The 19,794-nt window shown below is 40.1% G+C and overlaps 1 protein-coding gene across 1 annotated transcript in view; it reads left to right on the top strand.

The window, feature by feature from the left end:
- Positions 1-342: 342 nt before the first annotated feature.
- Positions 343-19,794, top strand: part of LOC145983066 (GTPase-activating Rap/Ran-GAP domain-like protein 3) — a gene marked incomplete at both ends in the record, with an annotated part of 150,979 nt that continues 131,527 nt past the window's right edge. The window contains one exon of the mRNA XM_083116341.1: positions 343-445. Within this exon, the coding sequence (XP_082972467.1) occupies positions 343-445 (103 nt within the window). The remainder of the gene's footprint in view (positions 446-19,794) is intronic.

Genomic DNA, 19,794 nt, shown 5'->3' with positions numbered 1-19,794 from the left:
TAATAATTTAATTTCCCTTACAACTATCTTCTCCCTACTCTCTCTCTTTCTATATATATATATATATATATATATATATATATATATATATAATATGTCATTCCTGGAACCAATTTTCAATTTTTTGCTTTTCTTCGTTGATTTGGCATATTATTCCTAATACGTCCATACCCCCTCCTCTCTCTTTCTCTCTCTCTCTCCATGCAATTCTTGGTTGTGCTTTCCTTCACGGAGTCCTTTTTTCCTCCATGCTCTTTTTTGTCTGCTCTTCACGTCATCCTTGATGTTCTTTGATTTGCTCCCATTCGATGAACTAATTAATTTGTAATCCTTCTCTTCTAGGACTTGCTGCTGCTGGAGGAACAGGAGGGGTCAGTCAATTTCAAGTTCGGAGTCCTCTACACACGTTCCGGCCAAGTGAGCGACGATGAGATGTTCAGTAACGGTTAGTAGCTACCAGTTATAGATTCTACTACTACAGGGTGTTCCATTTACAACGCAACCCGGAGTTGGGGATAGTACAACTTTTGAACCGGAAATGGTACACATATAATCCTTATACAAAATTGAAGTCTTGTTCATGCATATATTTTTAAACCGGGGAACAATGTCCACGCAGTGCTGCCAGATGTAACGGGAAGTGTAAATTAATTTTTTTACAAGGCATGAAAAATTGCACATAACACACATGTACGGACATGCCATCGGTAATTTTCAGTTTGGTTAGGTGGATTATCTCGGCAGTGAAAAAAGAAATGTTCATTTCTACCTATAGCCAATCGGATGAGGCGTCTTTAAGGGGGAACTAGGAAAATCGTTGTTTTTAGAAATTAAGACTGTGCATTGGCAACACTGCTGGTGTTTCAGTGCCACAAAAGGTGTGTTTCGAAACTGTATACATCATGCAATTACTAAAAATAATAAAAAAAGAACTTTGAAATTTTCATGACAATAGTGTTACTTACATGCCCCTGGCAACCATGCGATGCATCAGGAATGGAACACGAGTGGCATTTCCTCCGTTTCTTTCCAAGCGGGGGAAAATGTAATCTCACCATTTGCATGAAAATTTCCAAGTTTCTTTTTTATTATTTTCAGTAATTGCATGATGTATATAGTTTCGAAACACAGTTTCCGGTTCAAAAGTTGTACTATCCCGAACTCCGGGAATCGTTGTAAATGGAACACCGAGTATAATTTGCATTCGCGTAGATTGCAGGGAACTGATGGGTTCTTGTTGGTAGTACTCATGGTGCAAAACCCTGGGAGTAGTAGGTGGATTTCCTCCCCAACAACAATCTTGTCCTAAAGAAAATATCCACAAAAAATAAAAAAATTCTGGGAGAGAGCTTTTGTTATATCAAGAATGATAATTAATTAGTTTTGACTTCAAATATACTTTACTAAGGATAATATCGAAAACACACACAAAGAAAAAAGCATTAGGTCTGTCCCTCTGTGTGTTTGCGTCTGTTTGTGTGTCTATATATTTCAAGAGACCATTAATAGATCTTCACCAATAACGATATATTCATAGTAAATGTAAACAAATAATGCAAAACAAATATAAGTATGGAATATAATTGATATATATTAATAGAAAATAAAAGGTATGCAAAATTTATACATAATAGAACCATTTCAACTAGGGGGTCCCAAATGTAACGCAGGATTTTAATTGTGCGCCATTTTTTTCCCGCGAGGTTGGCAGCGTTCTGAGAGGTCACATGTTGTAGGAAAAACATTGCGGTTAGTCAATATGGAGCGCTACATGACGAAGGAGCGAGTGGCGATCGTTCAAATTCGTTACAAGAACGGAAACTGTGAGCAAAACACCTGACATTTTCGATAGGAGAAGCGTCCCAAATGAAACAACTGTGCGACCTCACACCGTGCGATCTTTCTCTTCTGGGGATTCATTAAGTCCAAAGTTTATGCTCAGAAGATAACAACGATTCCTGAATTGAAAGCAGAAATTCAATGAGCTATCGACGGCATTGAGCCACAGGTATGCGAAAAAGTGATTCAGAATATTGTAAAAAGAATTCGAGTGTCAAATGCGTCGTGGAGGACTTTTTGCCAGATCTTCTCTTCCACATTTAATGGGAATGTTCACTCTTTCATATAATGTAATAACTTTGCCAACTAATAAATATATGATATGTTTTTTTCCTTAAATTAAATCCTGCGTTACTTTTGGGACACCCTTATTTTCTACAGGGTGGCTACTCACCGGGAATTCCTTGTATTCCGGGAAATTAAGCGTGAATTATTGGCTCCGGGAATTCTGCGTTCATTTTTCTCCGTAGACGTGAAAAATTGCAACTTGTATTAATTCAAATCCCATTGAATTTATACGTATTTATAAATGCTCTGAGGCAAGTTTCACAGTTTAGATTTAATTTCTATGGAGGAAGGAAAAGAAAGCTGTGTAGAAAATAAAATAGAATCCAATCACACAGTTTAGTTTGTTAGTGTCCTTTCCAGCACACACTATCTCACAGTCGGAAGATTATTGCAAGATTATATATCTTGAAGTTAATGAAGTAATTTTGAGCTCGAAATTATACAGTCCCTACCAAACGTTTAAGACCACCTTGTCATATGTTTTTCAGAAAAGTACATATGCGAGTACTTTTCATGAAATAAACACTTTAATACAAAATTGGAATTATTATGTATTGTTATTGAAGGGTACATCAAGATCAAGAAAGCGTAAGGGCATTTTAATGCACTTGTAACTAATAGATTCAACTAAAGGTACAATTTGTAAAATCACTAAATCTGAACTTTGAACATATACTTGGAAACAAACATTTCTCCTGAAATTAGATGAATGAAGCGTGACATTTTAATAGTCAATAGGTCCACCTTTAAGTTTCAAGCACATTTGCACACGTTTTCTCATGCTGCGGACCAATTTCTGGCATTCTTGGGGCGTAATCTCATTCCATACTTCGGAGATCTGTTCACGAAGTTCCTGAATACTCCTTGGCTTGCCTCAGGTCCGGACTTCGTGCAGGCCAAGACAACAATCGGATTTCCCTCGCTTGTTATCTTTCATTTTTTCGGTATTCTCGTGAATCCATGGAGCCATGAATGAATCTCAAAATCCCTCATCATCGCTGGAAGAGGAGCTTTACGGTTATTCTTTGCCACTCTCGCGATAATCCGTTATTCGCGTACAGAAATTACCCTGGGGCGGCCGCAGCGTGGTTTATCAACCACTGTACCTTGCTGCTTGAATTTGTTTATTGTGTTCGCGTGCAGGTTTTACTCACATTCAATGCGACTGCAATTTCTCTATGAGACCTATTGCATCTGTACATACCAATTATTTGCCATTTCACGGCCACAGATTTTTTTCCCCATTATCGCGTAGCTTGCGATTCAAACAGCCTGTTTATTATCAAGCGTAACGAAAACAGATTTGGACTTGCACAATGCTGCTACTCGAGATATGTCTTTCTGCGCCATCTATTGACACGCATTTCAACTAATGACTGATAAAATTTGTTCACTCCAGCGCAGTCGCTGAGGAAGATATTATCATCTGAAGACCTCTCAGTTTACGCTGTATTTTTTTTAATTTGCGAATTTTAGAAATAAAAATATAAAACTCGAGATTTTTTTTTCCATTTTTTCAACAGTACTGTCGTAACGACGTTGGTTACGTGTATACACATTCATCTGTACTTCAAAATGCTGGATCTCTCAGTTAAGGAATTTGATTTTCCACTTTCGTATCTCAAGAACTACAAGACGTATACCAATCTTTTTTCGGCAATATATGCCCCACACACTATATTACTTCCATACAATTTAACTCCATATTTGTACCAAAAACTTTCGGTCAGGATTCATTTATATGAAAAAAGTTGGTGGTCTTAAGCTTTTGGTAGGAACTGTACAATTAATAATTTTTCGAAGATTAGTATATCACGTAACATTTGTGGTTTTTATTTGTAGATATATTTTGAGTCTGAGTATGTGAAATGGCAAGTGTAAACTCCACATCTTATATTTTACATGTGTGTGTGTGTGTGTGTGTATACAGTGGTCAGAAGTAGCGAGCTATTTGTAGCTGTAGCTACGCTACATTTTGAAAATTGTAGTTGTAGCGGTAGCGAAGCTACAAAATTCCTGTAGTTGTAGCGAAAATTTCGCTACAGCTACATTTTTACTCAGCATTTTGAGGTGAATTTTGAATGTGGCAACAACATCAGAAAAATCTACAATAACCCTTAATTTTGCAGGAGGTTCATAAAGACAGTCTATTACATGGAGATACAGATTATCTAGAGTGTAGATTATAGATGTCTGCGTAATTTATTTAATTAGTATCTGAATAATTCATATATCCAGATAACTAACCGACATACGTGTATATGAATATATTCCGGCTAACAGCTACGTTTCTTTAGCTACATCGCTATTTTGGGGAGAAACATGCCTCGATTGCTGCACCACTGGAAAAAAGTGCCTCGTTTGCGTCACCCTCGGAACAAATCCTGTGGATATTCATGGTGTAAGAGACACCAAAATGTCATTAATTGCTGTGTAAGACACAACTTGCAGTGCAAAAACGAGCGATGGATTTTCCACTGCACTGACAAGTGAATAGTGCCAGCAATAAATGGCTCAGTACGTTAACAGCATTGATCATCGTCAGTATATAGGATCTCACCAGCAAGAAATTATTGTTACAAGAATGATAGAGTTTCTGGAATTACAATTATTTTGGGAAAGTAGTTGTTCACAAATTTTAAAATTACAATACGTTTAGAACACTCAGGTTTACACGAAAGTTTCCTCAATACTTTTTTCATATGCAAAAAGTATGTACGAGTTATTGACTTTCCTGCAGAAATGACAATTTTCTTTAGTTAATATACATAGTTTTCAAAGTTATGTATTTCTCCTACTTTTGCGTCACTTTTCTGTAACTTTTGATAATCATGACATCATCATCATCATCCTTCGCTGTTTCCTGCCTCTGGCTGGGTCGGCATAGAAGTCAAGCCTCTCCATTTTTTCCTGGTCTTTCACCACTCCTCTCTTTTCAAGGTGATCCAATCTTGTCCTCTTCTCCTAACACTCTCCACTATCTGCTCTTTCCACCGACATCTTGGTCTCCCCCTTGGCCTTATTCCCACTCCTTGTGCATTGTAAGCTCTTACTGGTAGTCTTTCTGCATCCATCCTCTTCATGTGTCCGAACCATCTCATCTGTGCCTGATCTATTCTGTCCTGAAGCTTCACTACACCCACTGTCCGTCGGATCTCCTCATTTCTTATTCTATCTCTTCTAGTCTTCCTCAAAAGACTCCTTAAAAATTTAATCTCCACTGCCTGCATATTTTCTTTGTCTCTCTATGTCATTGTTCAAGTCTCTGCTCCATACGTAATTATTGGCACATAGTATGTGTTATATATTACCTTCTTGCATTTCATAGGTACATCCCTGTTCCATATTAATCTTCAAACGCTTTGATGTAGTCCACCACCCATTTGTCCTCTTCTGTTTACCTCCTCATCTATTCTTCCACTTCTCTCAATCAAGACAATGAGGATGAATGGTTTATTTAATTATTCTCTTATCTATAGTCGCTTTCTGCCACTTTCGGCTAATTGTGAGAACGAGGAAGAATGATGAATGATGAGCAGTGCGGGAAATGGAGGAGCAGGAGGATCTCATCCTCCCAACTTGGCGTATTTCCTAGTTTTTGTTTTGAGTCCATTTTATGCATAGATAAGCTGATCGAGACTGGATTCTAACCACTATGTGCCTCCGCTGGGTATCGAACCTGGGGTCCTTTTGTAGTCAAAGGGCTCCAGGTACTTTTCATTCAAAATGATGACTTCATATCAGTCTTTAAAAAATGAAATATTTATTCTCAAGAAAAATATGTTGATGTGAACATAAATATGCAATCCTACCAAATTTTATGTGTGTATAGTTGTAAGAATTAATTTGGGTAACACCCTAATTGCAATATTCATATATCAAATTTGAATTGATATGCCACTTGCATAGGTTTGGTATTCTCACAAACTATAGTAAAAATAAGTAACTGAAATAACACTGCTATCAAAATTATGGAATGACTGGAATCATGATAATAAATAACAGAATCTACCTACCAGTAGTAGGGCATTTTTTAATACCCATATGCTTTTCATTTTTTTATGCAGAAGTAGCGCAAAAAGTAGCGAGTAGCGAACAGGAGTAGCGTAGCGAGCTACTTTTAGGTAAATGTAGCTGTAGCTGTAGCGAAGCTACATTTTGGAAGAGTAGCTGTAGCTGTAGCGAAGCTACTTTTAAAATGTAGCGTTCTGATCACTGTGTGTATACATACATACAAATATATATATAAATATATGCCTATATATTTTAAATGAATTAAAACAGATCTTTTATATTATTAATATTATTTCTGTGTGTATGTGTGAGAGTGGTGAGACGTGGTTATACACTACATAAGGTTGATATGGAGAAAATATCCCTTGCATTTTTGCAAAGTTCGCCTTTATTATACTTGAAGTTTATCATTTTCCTAGAGTAGCCACCCTGTTCTAATTTATAGACATTTTAAACAGCTGGTAAAGGAATAAATCTAATATACATTTTAAATGTTTGGAGATTTACTTTGATATGTAACAAGATAATAAAAATAAACATTTTTTTTTTAAAAGTTTTCGTTTCACATGCATTAATTTTGGGCATCTGGATCCTATTAAACGTAATAGGTCTATGTGTCAAATTGGGAACATCGTTATAACTATCCCTATATTGTTCATATAAAAATATGCAAATGTTGATTACAATAGATTTTCGGCCGACGAACGACGCTCCTGAGTTTTCCTTCTAGATCCGCCACTGGTCCAATAGATACAGTTCTTGAGACCCTGGGTAAGACCGAGGTGCCAGTGAACCGCTGGACCTCTTACCCTGTGAAGGAGAGCGAAGTATCGAAATTTATTTTCCGCATGGTCGAGAACAGAGCGTGGTTCATTTTCTGCGTTGTTTTCTCAACGGATACCTTTCGTTCAGCAAATCCGTTTTTCCTTTTCTCTTATTCCGTCCCTTTATGCCTTATCCGTCTTGACTCAGCATCCGTTACCTGCTCCTTCCCCTCCCCCTCCTCATCAATCTTTGACTATCCTTCCAAGATGGCGGTGTCATTCCCTCTTCTGCGGCGATTTTCAGTCCTCTCGTACCTCGTCGGAATGGAGGCCATTCATCAAGAGGCTTTCTTGGACTTTCTCTTCGATATTTCCGGTTTCCGATAGACTTTTAGAATGTTCCTACCGTCCTTTCCTATTTCCCGTAAGCTTTTGGCCCTATCACGTTCCCCATCTCCTTGAATTAGTTGGGGCCTAGATGGACAAACGATTAAGTGTTTCCAGGTCACCATAAATGTTACCAGATTGTTGTTTTGACGAGGAATTTGAACCTTTCTTTAAAAAAAATGGCAACCTGAGTCAATTGAAAATTACTCAGATTTCACTGCATGGAGGACAATGTGCAAATGTAGCACTGGATTGGTTGGTTCGTTGATTTATGTTACTTCGCTTTTCATGAATGGTGATAAGAGAAAATGGATGAAAGGATAATTACAAATAAATATAGACGACACAACAGAGGATTATACTGGCCGTGAGTCTAGATATCAGAGCCTCGTTAGCCTGCAAAATGCAGTTCAGGGTGTGCACTACATGGAAGGGAAGCGATGATGATATTTGACTATCCTAAAAAATGGTCACCCCTGTAGCACTGGGTTTTGGACAAGGATCTTCATAGTACGCGATTAAAACAAAGCTCAATGACACAACAGCTCTCTGAGAGCCAGATCCTACCAACCATATTGCTTTTATTGGGTGATGCATCGACTCCTATGGCTGCTGTTTTCTGCTATCAAGACCGGATTCCGCTTCTCTTCATTTCAAGAGGCTTTCCAGTTATCCTCGCGATGCTGGGTCAACACCACTATTTTGGACCTGCCACCTCGAACCTCTCGCTCCAAAGATGAGGACGTTAACCACTTGGCTAGGAATAGCCAAATCCGGATTTTATTTTCATATACGGATATCGGATATTCTGATATCGGTATTCGAATTATCCGAAGTACCCTGATGTAAACTTATCCGAAATGTCCAAATGTGTGCATTATCGAGACAGTTTTGTCGTTTATTCATTTTAAGGCCCGTTCGTATTTGTTCCGTACAGATTCTCACCATATTATTTAAATGTTAAGTTTTTAAAAACCATATATCTCTGGTATTAAGTTCAGTATTTATCACGTTTGTGTGCTTATTTTTAAATGTCCGTCATTTGTGCAGGGATTAACTCGAAGCTCTATTTGGTAATTATTTCCTTAATTTCAGAAACCATTCTACCAGAATAACTTACCCAACATGGAAAAGTAAATAGCGAGCCGCATACACGAACTAATTAAATATCCTGATTTCCCGTTGCATCAGAAACGGATATTGGATAATTTTAAACTTGAATATCCATTATGCGGATTTTGTTACCATCCCTATACATTTGACTGTGCAGGAGCTCCTTGATCGGTAATTTTTGTAATATGTCGTCAGTGTTCCTTTCGACTAACCTTTCCTGGACTGTTAGTATCTCGATTTGTTTGTGCCTGGAACAGTTATTCAAACGTAGTTTTTACATGGTTATTCGTGTAGCTTTGCTCTGCCATCCTCTTTAAAACTCGCCCCCATCTTGAGAGCAATGGCTATTCTCATTTGGGCAATCAAGTGCTACCCGTTCTTCCGCGCGGTGCACCCTGGGAGTTGTAACAATCGCTGGCTAACGAGGTTCTGGCAACTGGGGCCCCGCAGTCAGGATGACATTGGATACGTTTCCTGTTTTGTGTATTCCTTCTCTCTTCTCGGTGTGTGCTGAGCCAGCTACGTATACAAATGCATCAAATATATTAGAAGCACTTTAGTATCAAATTTGGGTAAGTTACTCAAGACAGGAATGCGTTGCATTTAACGTTACTCTGTTTCCAATTTAACAAGTTACCATTACTGTTTTTCTGTTTTCAAAAGTATCGCGTAAGAAATATCGTTACTCGTGTGAAATCCATTGCATATTTTAAAATACTGCCTTTACTTCATTCGATATTGCACGCAGTTTCAGTCAATACAAATCTGTCTATGCGGACAACAGGAAGAGATTCGCATTACAGCACTTAGAAGAAAGTTTTAATAACAAATAATAACATTTTGCATTTGAATTTTGCATTACAAATAATACCTGGTAAGCCTAAGCTTAAGCTGATGGGTGAGCTGCAATTTTCACAATTGTAAGTCCATATTTAATTCCCTATTTTAATTAAAAATATCTAAATATATGTTTAAATACGTAACACTTTTTTGAAAAGGACAAAAATGGATCACCATTTGTATGAGACATTTGCATCACCCTGTATGTTGTTGTTGTGTTTGTCCTATTACCATTTCATGAGCTCCACATTCATTTTCATCGCCGTGATTAACCAAAAGGATAGATAAGCAACGTATAGATAGCCAAAGTAGAAATTGATTGAGTTGGTGTTTTTTAGTCCACTTTATGCACAGTAAGGCTAATCGGGACTGGACCTACAATTTAAAGTGAGATCCGAACCACTATGCGCCTCCACTGGGAATCGAACCCGGGACCTCTTGATTACCACTGCACCATAGAGGAGGCCCCCAAAGTAGAAATCAAAAGATCTGAAGGTTACCTGTTCGATCCATCTTCGAAACACGATTGAGTATACCATCTGCAGTACCTTTCAATCTATTTTAATTCTAGTTTTCAACTTCTAATTAACACTTTTTCAAAGATTCCGAAGACAAGGCTTTTATGTCGCCGCACAAAGGCAAAGCGAAAGACTCCCCTTCCCTTTTCTCCGTCTTCCGCGACGATAAATATTCAGAGACCGTAGCCGAAAGAGATCTTCCAACCCTTGACCCATAGCGCTACTTCTCCAGAAGTTAAATTGGATTTGAGAGGGTGGGGTATTCAGATAAACGCTCCCGTGTGCGGGGGAGAAGGGGTGGTGCTTCTGATCTGCTATTCTCCTCCGAGGGCATTCACGAGCGTAATCAGAAAATTGGATTCAGAGGACGGTCCGAAAGTCGCACGCTCTTCTTCTTCGCCTTCTTCCTCCTCGGTCTGTCCTCTTCTTTCAATTTCTCAAGAAAAACCCCGGACGGCGTCTTTCAAAATGAACGTGTTCTGTTGGTGGTCTCTCTGGTTCAAGCCGAAGTGCGTTTTCAGGTCAGGAACGGTTGGATAGTCTCAAGCGACTTCTTGTTATGCAACCCCCTTTTCTTGTTCTGCTCTGGTGGATGTTTGTTCCTTTAGAATTTCGCGTTTCTGCTCCTGTGCTGCTGAAAATATGCCCAAAATATAGCTTCATTACCCTGACATTCGTGGCCACATCCTACGCGTAGATTCAATGAGAGTCGTGTTGCAGAAGGCTTTTCCAGTAATCGCTTTCGTTCTTCTACTCATTACGCAGTAAGCTACTGCGCATGCTTCGCACTCAATTGGCAGAGAAAGCTCCTCCCACTCGTCGCGTATGTTCTTCCGCGCATACGCTGGAAGCTACTGCGCATGCTTCCGACTGACGTAGCAGAGAGAGCTCCTCCCACTCGTCGCGTTTCGTTCTTCCGCGCATACGCTGGAAGCTACTGCGCATGCTTCCGACTGACGTAGCAGAGAGAGTTCCTCCCACTCGTCGCGTTTCGTTCTTCCGCGCATACGCTGGAAGCTACTGCGCATGCTTCCGACTGACGTATCAGAGAGAGCTCCTCCCACTCGTCGCGTTTCGTTCTTCTGCACATACACTGGAAGCTACTGCGCATGCTTCGCACGCACTTAGCAGAGAAAGCTCCTCCCACTCGTCGCGTTTCGTTCTTCCGCGCATACACTGGAAGCTACGCGCATGCTTCCGACTGACGTAGCAGAGAGAGCTCGTCCCACTCGTCGCGTTTTGTTCTTCTGCGCATACGCTGGAAGCTACTGCGCATTCTCCGCCCAACGGCGAGAAGCAGCAATACTATCTTTCATATTATCTTTTCTATGTGCAGGAAAACACAATTATAAGCTTGAATTCATTTGTGTTGGGTTCTCAGGTCACTAGTACGGCTTACAGATTACAAGATCACAGTTTCTTCTGAAAATAATTTTTATTTTCCGGGCTTCACATGCGCTTGTTACCACCTCTCACACATAATGTGGCAGTCTGGTTCCCAACTAATACACCGGTATATCAATTCATAATCGAATTTTCTACTTTTTAATGGAACAAATAATAACAGCATTAAGCACATTATAATAATATTAATGGCACAGCAGTTAATCAATTCACATGAAGTTCTAATACTTCTAACGAGCTTGCTCAACGAAATGTAAAAACGAAAGGATATCAAGAGTGTTTTCTCTGGTTACAATATGCAGGTTAGTAGTTAACTAGCGGCTGCTAGAAATGCGTCATGTTGTTTTTAGTTTTAATGCTCCCTAGTACGGTCGTTACACGTGGCAAAGTATGCGTCTGTTTCTGTCCCCAGATGATTCAAGACCTATCGCTAACGCACTGATAATAAAATGTGTTTGTATAGTTTCATTGGTTAAGTTTATTTTACTTCGCTTTTCTGTCAATTTTGGCTAATCGCGAAGATGAGGATGAATGGAGATAAGATGCATATGGATGAAAGGCCAATCACAAACACACATGGACAACACACAAGAAAAATCCAATAGAGAATTATACTGGCCATGGATCCATACGCCAGAGCCTCGTTATTCTGCAAAATGCAGTCCAAGGTGTACTACGTGGACATTTGGGCATATTCGAAAAGGGTCACCCCTTATACCTCATGTATAGTTTGAGAAAGGCATGTATATTTTGAGGATAGTGCCTTCCTCAAAATATATATTTTGAAGAAGACACTATGAACGTGGGGGGCATATCACCCCACCCATGGGCGTAACTTTGGACTTAACTTTATAATACAAATAAATATAAAAAGTTTACGAACTCGAGGTTTAACTTTTGGGGGGGGGGCAGAGTCAAAAAGTTTTTCATCTAATGAAAATAGTGTCCAGGATTATTTGCTAAATAGCTGTTACATTTGCGAAATCATAAATATTATTATTTATTACTTAACTCCTCAGGTCTTAGAATGTTAACAAAAGTAAATTAACTGGTAAATTTTAACAAACCTGAAAATTTTGGGGGGACAAGTGCCCCCTTTCCCCCGCTAAGCTACGCCTATGACACCACCTACTTCAACTTACATTTAAAAAAATCTTAAAATGCTGGAAAATATTAGAAAATATAAAACTGTCTGCTACAACTAGATGTCATAAGCGCCTGTCACAGTCGTATTCCCCCGGGCGAAATCCTGGGAACATCCTGTCAATGTTTCCTCTGGTAAGTAAACCTCAAATGAACATACCAACAGCCCCTCGGATTGTTTCATCTTGAGCAAAATTTTACCGTCGTGAGCCAGAAATTCTACGTCAGCACATGTTGACAACTGAAGTTATAAAATCATTACAAAATTGTAGCAGAAATTAGTTTTCTTGATTTCTTCTATTCTTGTCTTGACGATAATTAATATTCCATGTATGTTTGTTCACGTATGAAAGAATATTATAAAAATAAAGTAATAGAATTCTACAGAACGTAAATACTACCCCAACGATTCTCTTTCCAAGTTTCACACTCAGGTGTCAGTCAAAGTTCAGCAAAACTTAAACATTTCTTCTTCTAATTTGTTTGTTTTCTCGCACTCTACCTGTCAAGTTTCATAGAGAGTTTGGTTTCCAACTTCACTGGTTTCTCAACCAATCCTAGGGCACGGTATCGATCACTTAAATGTGCAAACGTGACAGCCTGTCATCTCGACTAACAGTCTGTCCACGGCGAGGCAAATATCTGGTTCACATGTCACTGTTAGATGGAGTGCGTGTCAATCATTCGAGAATTTCTCTTCTCAGCACTGAAATGATTGCTTACTTTAAGTTATTCCATGTAAGTAAATTGAATTAAAAATCAGTTTGCTTTTCTTTGTCTGTATTTACAGAGGTTATTCACTGAACTTCGAGGGGTATTTAAAACCGCCAGCAGTAATTCGGAAAAACAGAGCTGAAAATGCTGTAACAATGCCTTGTTTCTAGACTAAGGAAGTTACTTTTCTCTCTTTTTCAACCAAATCTCTCAACCTTACCAACACCTACCAACTCTTGGAGTGAACCAGAAAATAAGTACCACTGGTGTTGCCAAAATTTGTAAGTGATATCCCTAATTAGCAACATTGACGCTACAACATTTTTATTAGCCGCTGTTAAGTGTTTGTACGCATATTTGTATTAGTATTTGCTTGTTTGTCAAGTCACCAGGAAACCAGCGAAAACTAGACACTAGTAAACATTATTGCATTTTCGTCAGTGACCTAAGTCCGGAAATAGAAAAAAAAAACAAGCGGTGTCGTCATAATTACGAACAGTCCTAATTGCGAACACTTGTTGCCTGAACAGGAATAACACTATATTACCTGGTAAAGCTCTGTCCTAATTGCGAACGCAATGTTTCTGCCCTTGGACCTACAACTTCTTTTAACGAATGTTGTAAAGGGGCTCAGTTCCACACTTGAGACTGGTTGAGTGCCTTAGCTGTCACAGTTGGAACATACAAAATTCGACATGATTAAAGTAGTCGTCAAACTTTATATAACTTAATCATAAAAGTGTGTGCTATTCTTATCCGACTACATATTGCACAATTCTTAGCTGAAAAGGGATTATTAACTTTACCTAAATGTCAAATTCAAATTCGAAGCATATGTTCTTAAAACAAATTACGATTATCACTAATCTCCTGACACTTGTTAGTGCTTCTCACCATCCATTCCTCCAAAAAAACAAAAAAAAAAACACTTTTCTTTCTTGCGCTTTACACCATCTAGGTATATTACCATATTAAGAAGCATGTCGTTACACTTTTCTGCCTTAGCCTTTCTAGATTAACGTTCATTTTGTGGTTCAATCCCTCCACTGCTTTACTTGCCCGGTGCCAAGGGGCGTCAACTTAAAATAATTTTGGGGGCAAGGTTTGCATAAACAATTTTTTATTTATGTAAATATATATAATATATGCCCCTCTACGTGAATTTAGGGGGAGCAGAAAATCCTTGCCTCCCCGTAGTCGGCGGTTATTCTGCATCCTTTGAAGCATTCCACGTCTCTTTTGGCACGGATTTTCAAGACAGCAACACACGAATACGACGACCGAACTGAAAGGTTGAAGTGGCCTTGGAGGAATTTACAAAGTAGAAGACCACGATAAGTCAATGAGATTGGCTATCGTTGCTAGTCAACCCAGCTGTCTCTCTGGGTCACTACCCTTATTTGTTCTGAAAACAGAATTTCCAGTTCCTTGTTTTCGCAATGAGGACACAATTCCCCCAGCGACCAAGAAAGAAGGGAACATCAAGCCTGTTACCTTTGACGAGGACTATAACCAATCCAGTCCGACGAACTGCAGTGTCTATTGCGGAGATCTTACCAATGATCTCACCGAGGAGTTGATCCAGAAGACATTCTCATCGTTCGATCAGATTCAAGAGATCCGAGCGTTCAAGGACAATAAAACTATCCACAAAAGAGTCCGCCAAACACGCAAACACGGATATCAACGGCCAGAGTGTGAAGTGCTCCTGGGGGAAGGAGTCAGGGGATCCAAACAATGCTCAGGCCACTGGGCAAGTCAGTCTTCTGTCAGGAGCCCAGTATCCTTACGCGTATGGTCAGCAGATGGGCTATCGTAATCCCCAGAGTTATCCGGCGCCTCCACCACTTGAATCACCGAGCTAGCCATAGTATTTTAGAGCACTTTTGGTAATAAAGAAGGTGGGTGATTTTAACTGTTTGCTTGGATTCAACAGAGTATAATAGGAGGAAAAAGATAGGATGCACCCGCACTTACCTCTGCTTCCTGGCGGCGGTACTGGCCAGAGATGTCCAGCCTCCGGAGGCCGGGCCTCACGAGGTCCGGCCTAAGCCTCAGCCTCTAAGAGTTGTGCGAGGCTGAGGCCGTGTGACGTCGATGCCGAGATGGAGTTCGGAGGCTGAGGCCGACCGTGAGCTCGGAGGCCGAGATGGAGTTCGGAGGCTGAGGCCGTGTGAGGTCGGAGGCCGAGATGGAGTTGAGAAGCTGAGTCCGGAGGCCGACCGTGAGTACGGAGGCTGAGGGGGAGATGGAGTTCAGAGGCTGAGGCCGTGTGAGTCTGGAGGCCGGACCTCGCGAGCAAAGTTTAATAGACATATCTCCCTACACGAAAGCAGAATTCGATCACAGAGCTCAATACCACCACGAAAGCAACATCTCGTTTCCAGTGGATTGTACTATGAGAATTATTCAGAAATTCGGATCATACGAAACTGTCTTTGTCTTTCAGAAAGGAAGCCTGGCTTCTACTATTGGTTGTTAGGAGACATGCCAGAGTTGATTTGGGCCTCGGGGCTTAAGAGCTTTCCTTTATTTGGCATCTCGTTTGGTTCTCTGTTGCGTGGGGCGCAGTTTTCCCCCCTCAACTTATGGACTTTGTAGCAACCATGTCCAGTGGCGTACGCAGAACGTTTTTCTGAGAGGGAGGGCTGGACTTGTAAAAGTGCATAGTACTATGAATGTTTGCTGAAATTTTTATAGGGGGATCAGCCCATTGATAAAACTTCAGCAGTACAAATAGTAACAATATTATTATTATTTTTATCATACTAATGATTATGGTGCAAATTTATAGGCACTAAAAACCTCTCAAATATGCACCAAAATGATGAAAATAGGCATTTAAATAGACACTACACGAGTAAAATCAAGAAGACACCAAAATGGACACTTAAAAATTCACCTTAAAATAATAAAGAACAATAAGCATTGAAAATGAACTTATTTCAATTTTCTTCTTCGAATGAAAAATTACACTGGATTAGCATTACAATTTATAATTAACAGTTACAATTTATTCATAAAAGTGCGTTGAAGCTTGACAAACTATTAATACTATTTTGAACGAAATTCACCTTTGCGGGAGATCGTCAGTTAAAGTAATTCTGGCATAAGGAATTATGTTATCGATTGCGAAAATTTGAACAAATGCCTCAATTGCGTGCACCATTGTTCACAATGAAAAAGAAAACGGAGGATAGCATAACCTGGTTAACTTTAAACATTTGATTATTTTATATTTGTACGCGTATATGACCGGTTTATCTGTGTATGAGCATGAATTTTTAGAACAAATAATATCGTTTGAATTAGTGTAATTCTCATTATGTGCAATATGAGGCCACTAAAATAAGTTTTTCACATATCTTAATCTCAGCATTGTTGTATTCGGAATTGAAGTAATGTGAGATCATATGCGTAACTTGGCGGTGGCAGGGAGGGGGGCATTTCCCACTAAATTTTCAAGTTTATTAACGTTTTCAAGTTAAGGATATTTTGTTGACCTCCTGGGACTTGAGAAAAAAGAAATAATGAGTAAATTTTATAATTTCTGAAATGTAGCAAACGACTCCTGAACGCTTTTCTAATGGGATGGAAAACTTCTCGATTCTGCCTTTTTCCCATAAAAGTTAAGCCCTCTATTAGATTCGCCTGCCTCCCAATGTTTGGTCCCAAGTTACGCCCATGTGTGAAATGGTGGCTCGTCACAGTATACAATGTTCACCGCTTTTCGAAAAAATCAAAAACATATACTGTCCTGGAAACATTTTCAGAGTAGTCGGAAACAGAGATGTCCAGCCTCCGGAGGCCAGCAGCCTCGGCCTCCAAGAGACTTGCGAGGCTAAGGCCATGTGAGGCTGGAGGCTGAGGCCGTTTGAGGCCGGATTGCGAGATGGAGTTCGGATGCTGAAGCGGTTGAAGGCCGGAGTCCGAGATGGAGTTCGGAGGCTGAGGCCGGAGGCCGTTCTTCAGCCCGGAGGCCGGGCCTCGCGATGCCGAAGTCAAATGGACATCTCTGGTACTGGCTGCTACTGTCAACGATGCACAAGTAAAGTTGTTACTAAAATGGAGGCCTGCCTCAGGACACCCTTCACTTGTATAGTAGCCAGTTCCGCTGTACTTTGTAACAATCGTTTCCTCTCAAATTCTCCTGTGCAAGTCGAAGAATTCCAGGAGAAGGAGGACACCGGATGTGAAGTACGTTCTGCACCCGCATACCTACCATATCTACAGCCTTGTGCTGAGTCTGTGGTCATAATAAAAACCGAAGTAATCTTGCGTTGAGTTTGTGGTTCTTGCAAGAGCTGAAGGAGCCTTGCGTTGAGCCTGTGGTCCGTACAAGGGCTCCTCGTCATTGCCTTGTAATCAAGGGGTCCCAGGTTCGATACCCGATGAAGGCACATAGTAGTTCGGATCCCACTTTAAACTGTAGGTCCAGTCCCGATTAGCCTTACTGTGGATAACGTGGACTTAAAAACACCAAATCCGCTAAAATTACAAGGGCTCTTTTAACCTTTTGGATCCCAAGCATCTCGATCGAGATACCCAAAAGTAAGCCTCACGGTCCCAAGCGTCTCGATCGAGACGCTGTGTCAAGGTCGTAGTTTTTACGTTATAACTTTTCTATTTTTGGCTAGAATTTCGATTTTTCTTTTTTATATTGTTCCTAACACATGTATTTAACAGAAATGTTTCTTGCACCTTTTCTTTCTTCATGAAAATGGAGGTGAAAAGGCGGGAAAAGGGACTTCTCTTTTGCATCTCTTTTCAAGGGAAAAGATAAATTTCAAACATTTCAACAATTTTTTAAAATAATTTTTGGGGGTTTTCTCCCTTCCCCCTCCATATATACGCCAAATTTGCATAAATTTTGCATTTTGTGCATTTTGACATTTTTTCGGGGGGCGGGGGGAAACACCATTTTTTTAGAGAAGTATTTTTGAGGGGATTTCCCCCCTTTCCCCCTCCATATGTACGCCGAATGTGCATAAATTATATATCGTCTGAATCTGTGATTCATTTTGCGTACAACGGTATATCTTTCATATCTCTAGGGCATTTAGTTTCTGAGCTATAGTCATTTCAAGGTACCGCTACATTTTGAAGCTTGAATCAGTGGCGTGCCCACCATTCCTTTTGGGGTTACAGCTCAAGTTACATTGGTCATACGACAATGATGCAAATATTTTTCTGTTTCTTACATGCCAGCGATAATTTCTATGTGCATTTTGAACTTTTCATATCCTTTTTTTTCGGGGGGGGTCGGCGGGGGGACGAAACCCCATTTTTTAAAAAAAGTATTTTCAGGGGATTTCCCCCCCTTTCCCCCTCCATATATACGCCGAATTTGCATAAATTTCATATAGTCTGAATCTCTGGTTCATTCCGCGTACAACGGTATATCACTCATCTCTCTAGGGCAATTAGTCTCCGATCTACACTCATTTAATTGAAACTCTGCATTTTGCTCAAAATCGGCTCGGGACCGTGAAGCTTACTTGTGAAAATGGCCTTGGGACTTGAATGAGCGGGAGACTTGGTTTGAAGTATCGTTTCCTTGACTTCTATGGGTTGTGAATGTTCACTGACGTGCTGTTGCTTAGAATCTCACTAAACATAAATTTGAAATATCTACTTCACATGTAAAGGTAACAACAAGAAAGGATACTCAAAAGTAATTGACTGTTGGATATGGCGAGGTACTATTAGTGTTAGTACTTCTGCGCCTGTCACTTGTAGTGTATGTGATCTTTCTGGTTGGCTGCTTACATGGAGAGACCTGCCAGGGGTGTGGAGTCCTGGTAAAGACCCTTCCGATGGCTTGAGTGCCTATATTGCCGACTGCAGTATTAACACGAGTGGAACTTGTGGCTTCTTCACATCCTTGGCGATGTTTGCTAGGGGATTCAGCTCCAAGTCCTTCTTGTATCTGCCACTCATGATGCGTGTTGCCTTATTTTGGATGACTTCCATTTTCTGGAGATTAGTTTTAGCAATGCTCTGTCACATCGGAATGGCGTAGAGAGAATGATCGCCTTGTTGTTGTGCGTATAGGTGTTTCCAGGGAGCATTGAAGGTTGTAGAAGTTGGCGTATAAATCTCTGAGCATTTGATTGTATTTATGGCATAGCTCCTCTCCATTGTGCCAGAAGGTGACCCCCATAGTCCAATGTCAGGCTGAGGTATTTGGCGGAGTCTATAAATGGTATCTGCTGTCCGAGGAATATCAGGTTCTGCTGTCCGACGTGCGTCTTACTCTGTTGATCTCGTACAGTTTTCAAGAACCTGCACATGTATTTTGAGATCTTTACAGGTCGAGATCAATGGTTTTTTTTCTGGCTATAAAGTACGCCACGTCATCTACATAATACGCTTAAAAGCAGGATGTCCCAACTGATTTATACAGTGTATAGAGTACGTCCAAAATGGAGTATTACAATCTGTTTCTAATTATATTGGCCTGGGCATCTAAAAGTAGTAAAAATGAAAGTACAGATGGTTGTTTCACGTTGATGGTAACGATTTCGATCACCAAGGAGCAGCACGTAGGCATAGCACAGAGCAGCCAGAGCCAGTAGGACGAAAGTACTGTGTGTTGACTTTCAAAGACGATGGTTGGTGTGTGAGTGAGTGTTTATATGGCACCAAAAATTCCAGTCTTTTGGGAGGAATCTGTGCCCTTTCCGACGCTGGTTATAGTTATAGCCAGATTATTAAACAGTGCCACATGAAAGCATTCCTGTGTCAAAGAAGGGCATCAATGCAGTGTT

The sequence above is a fragment of the Lepisma saccharinum genome, unplaced genomic scaffold, assembly GCF_977018435.1.
Source record: "Lepisma saccharinum unplaced genomic scaffold, izLepSacc3.1 HAP1_SCAFFOLD_609, whole genome shotgun sequence".
NCBI lineage: Eukaryota > Metazoa > Arthropoda > Insecta > Zygentoma > Lepismatidae > Lepisma > Lepisma saccharinum.
This window is presented reverse-complemented; position numbering and strand designations above follow the sequence as displayed.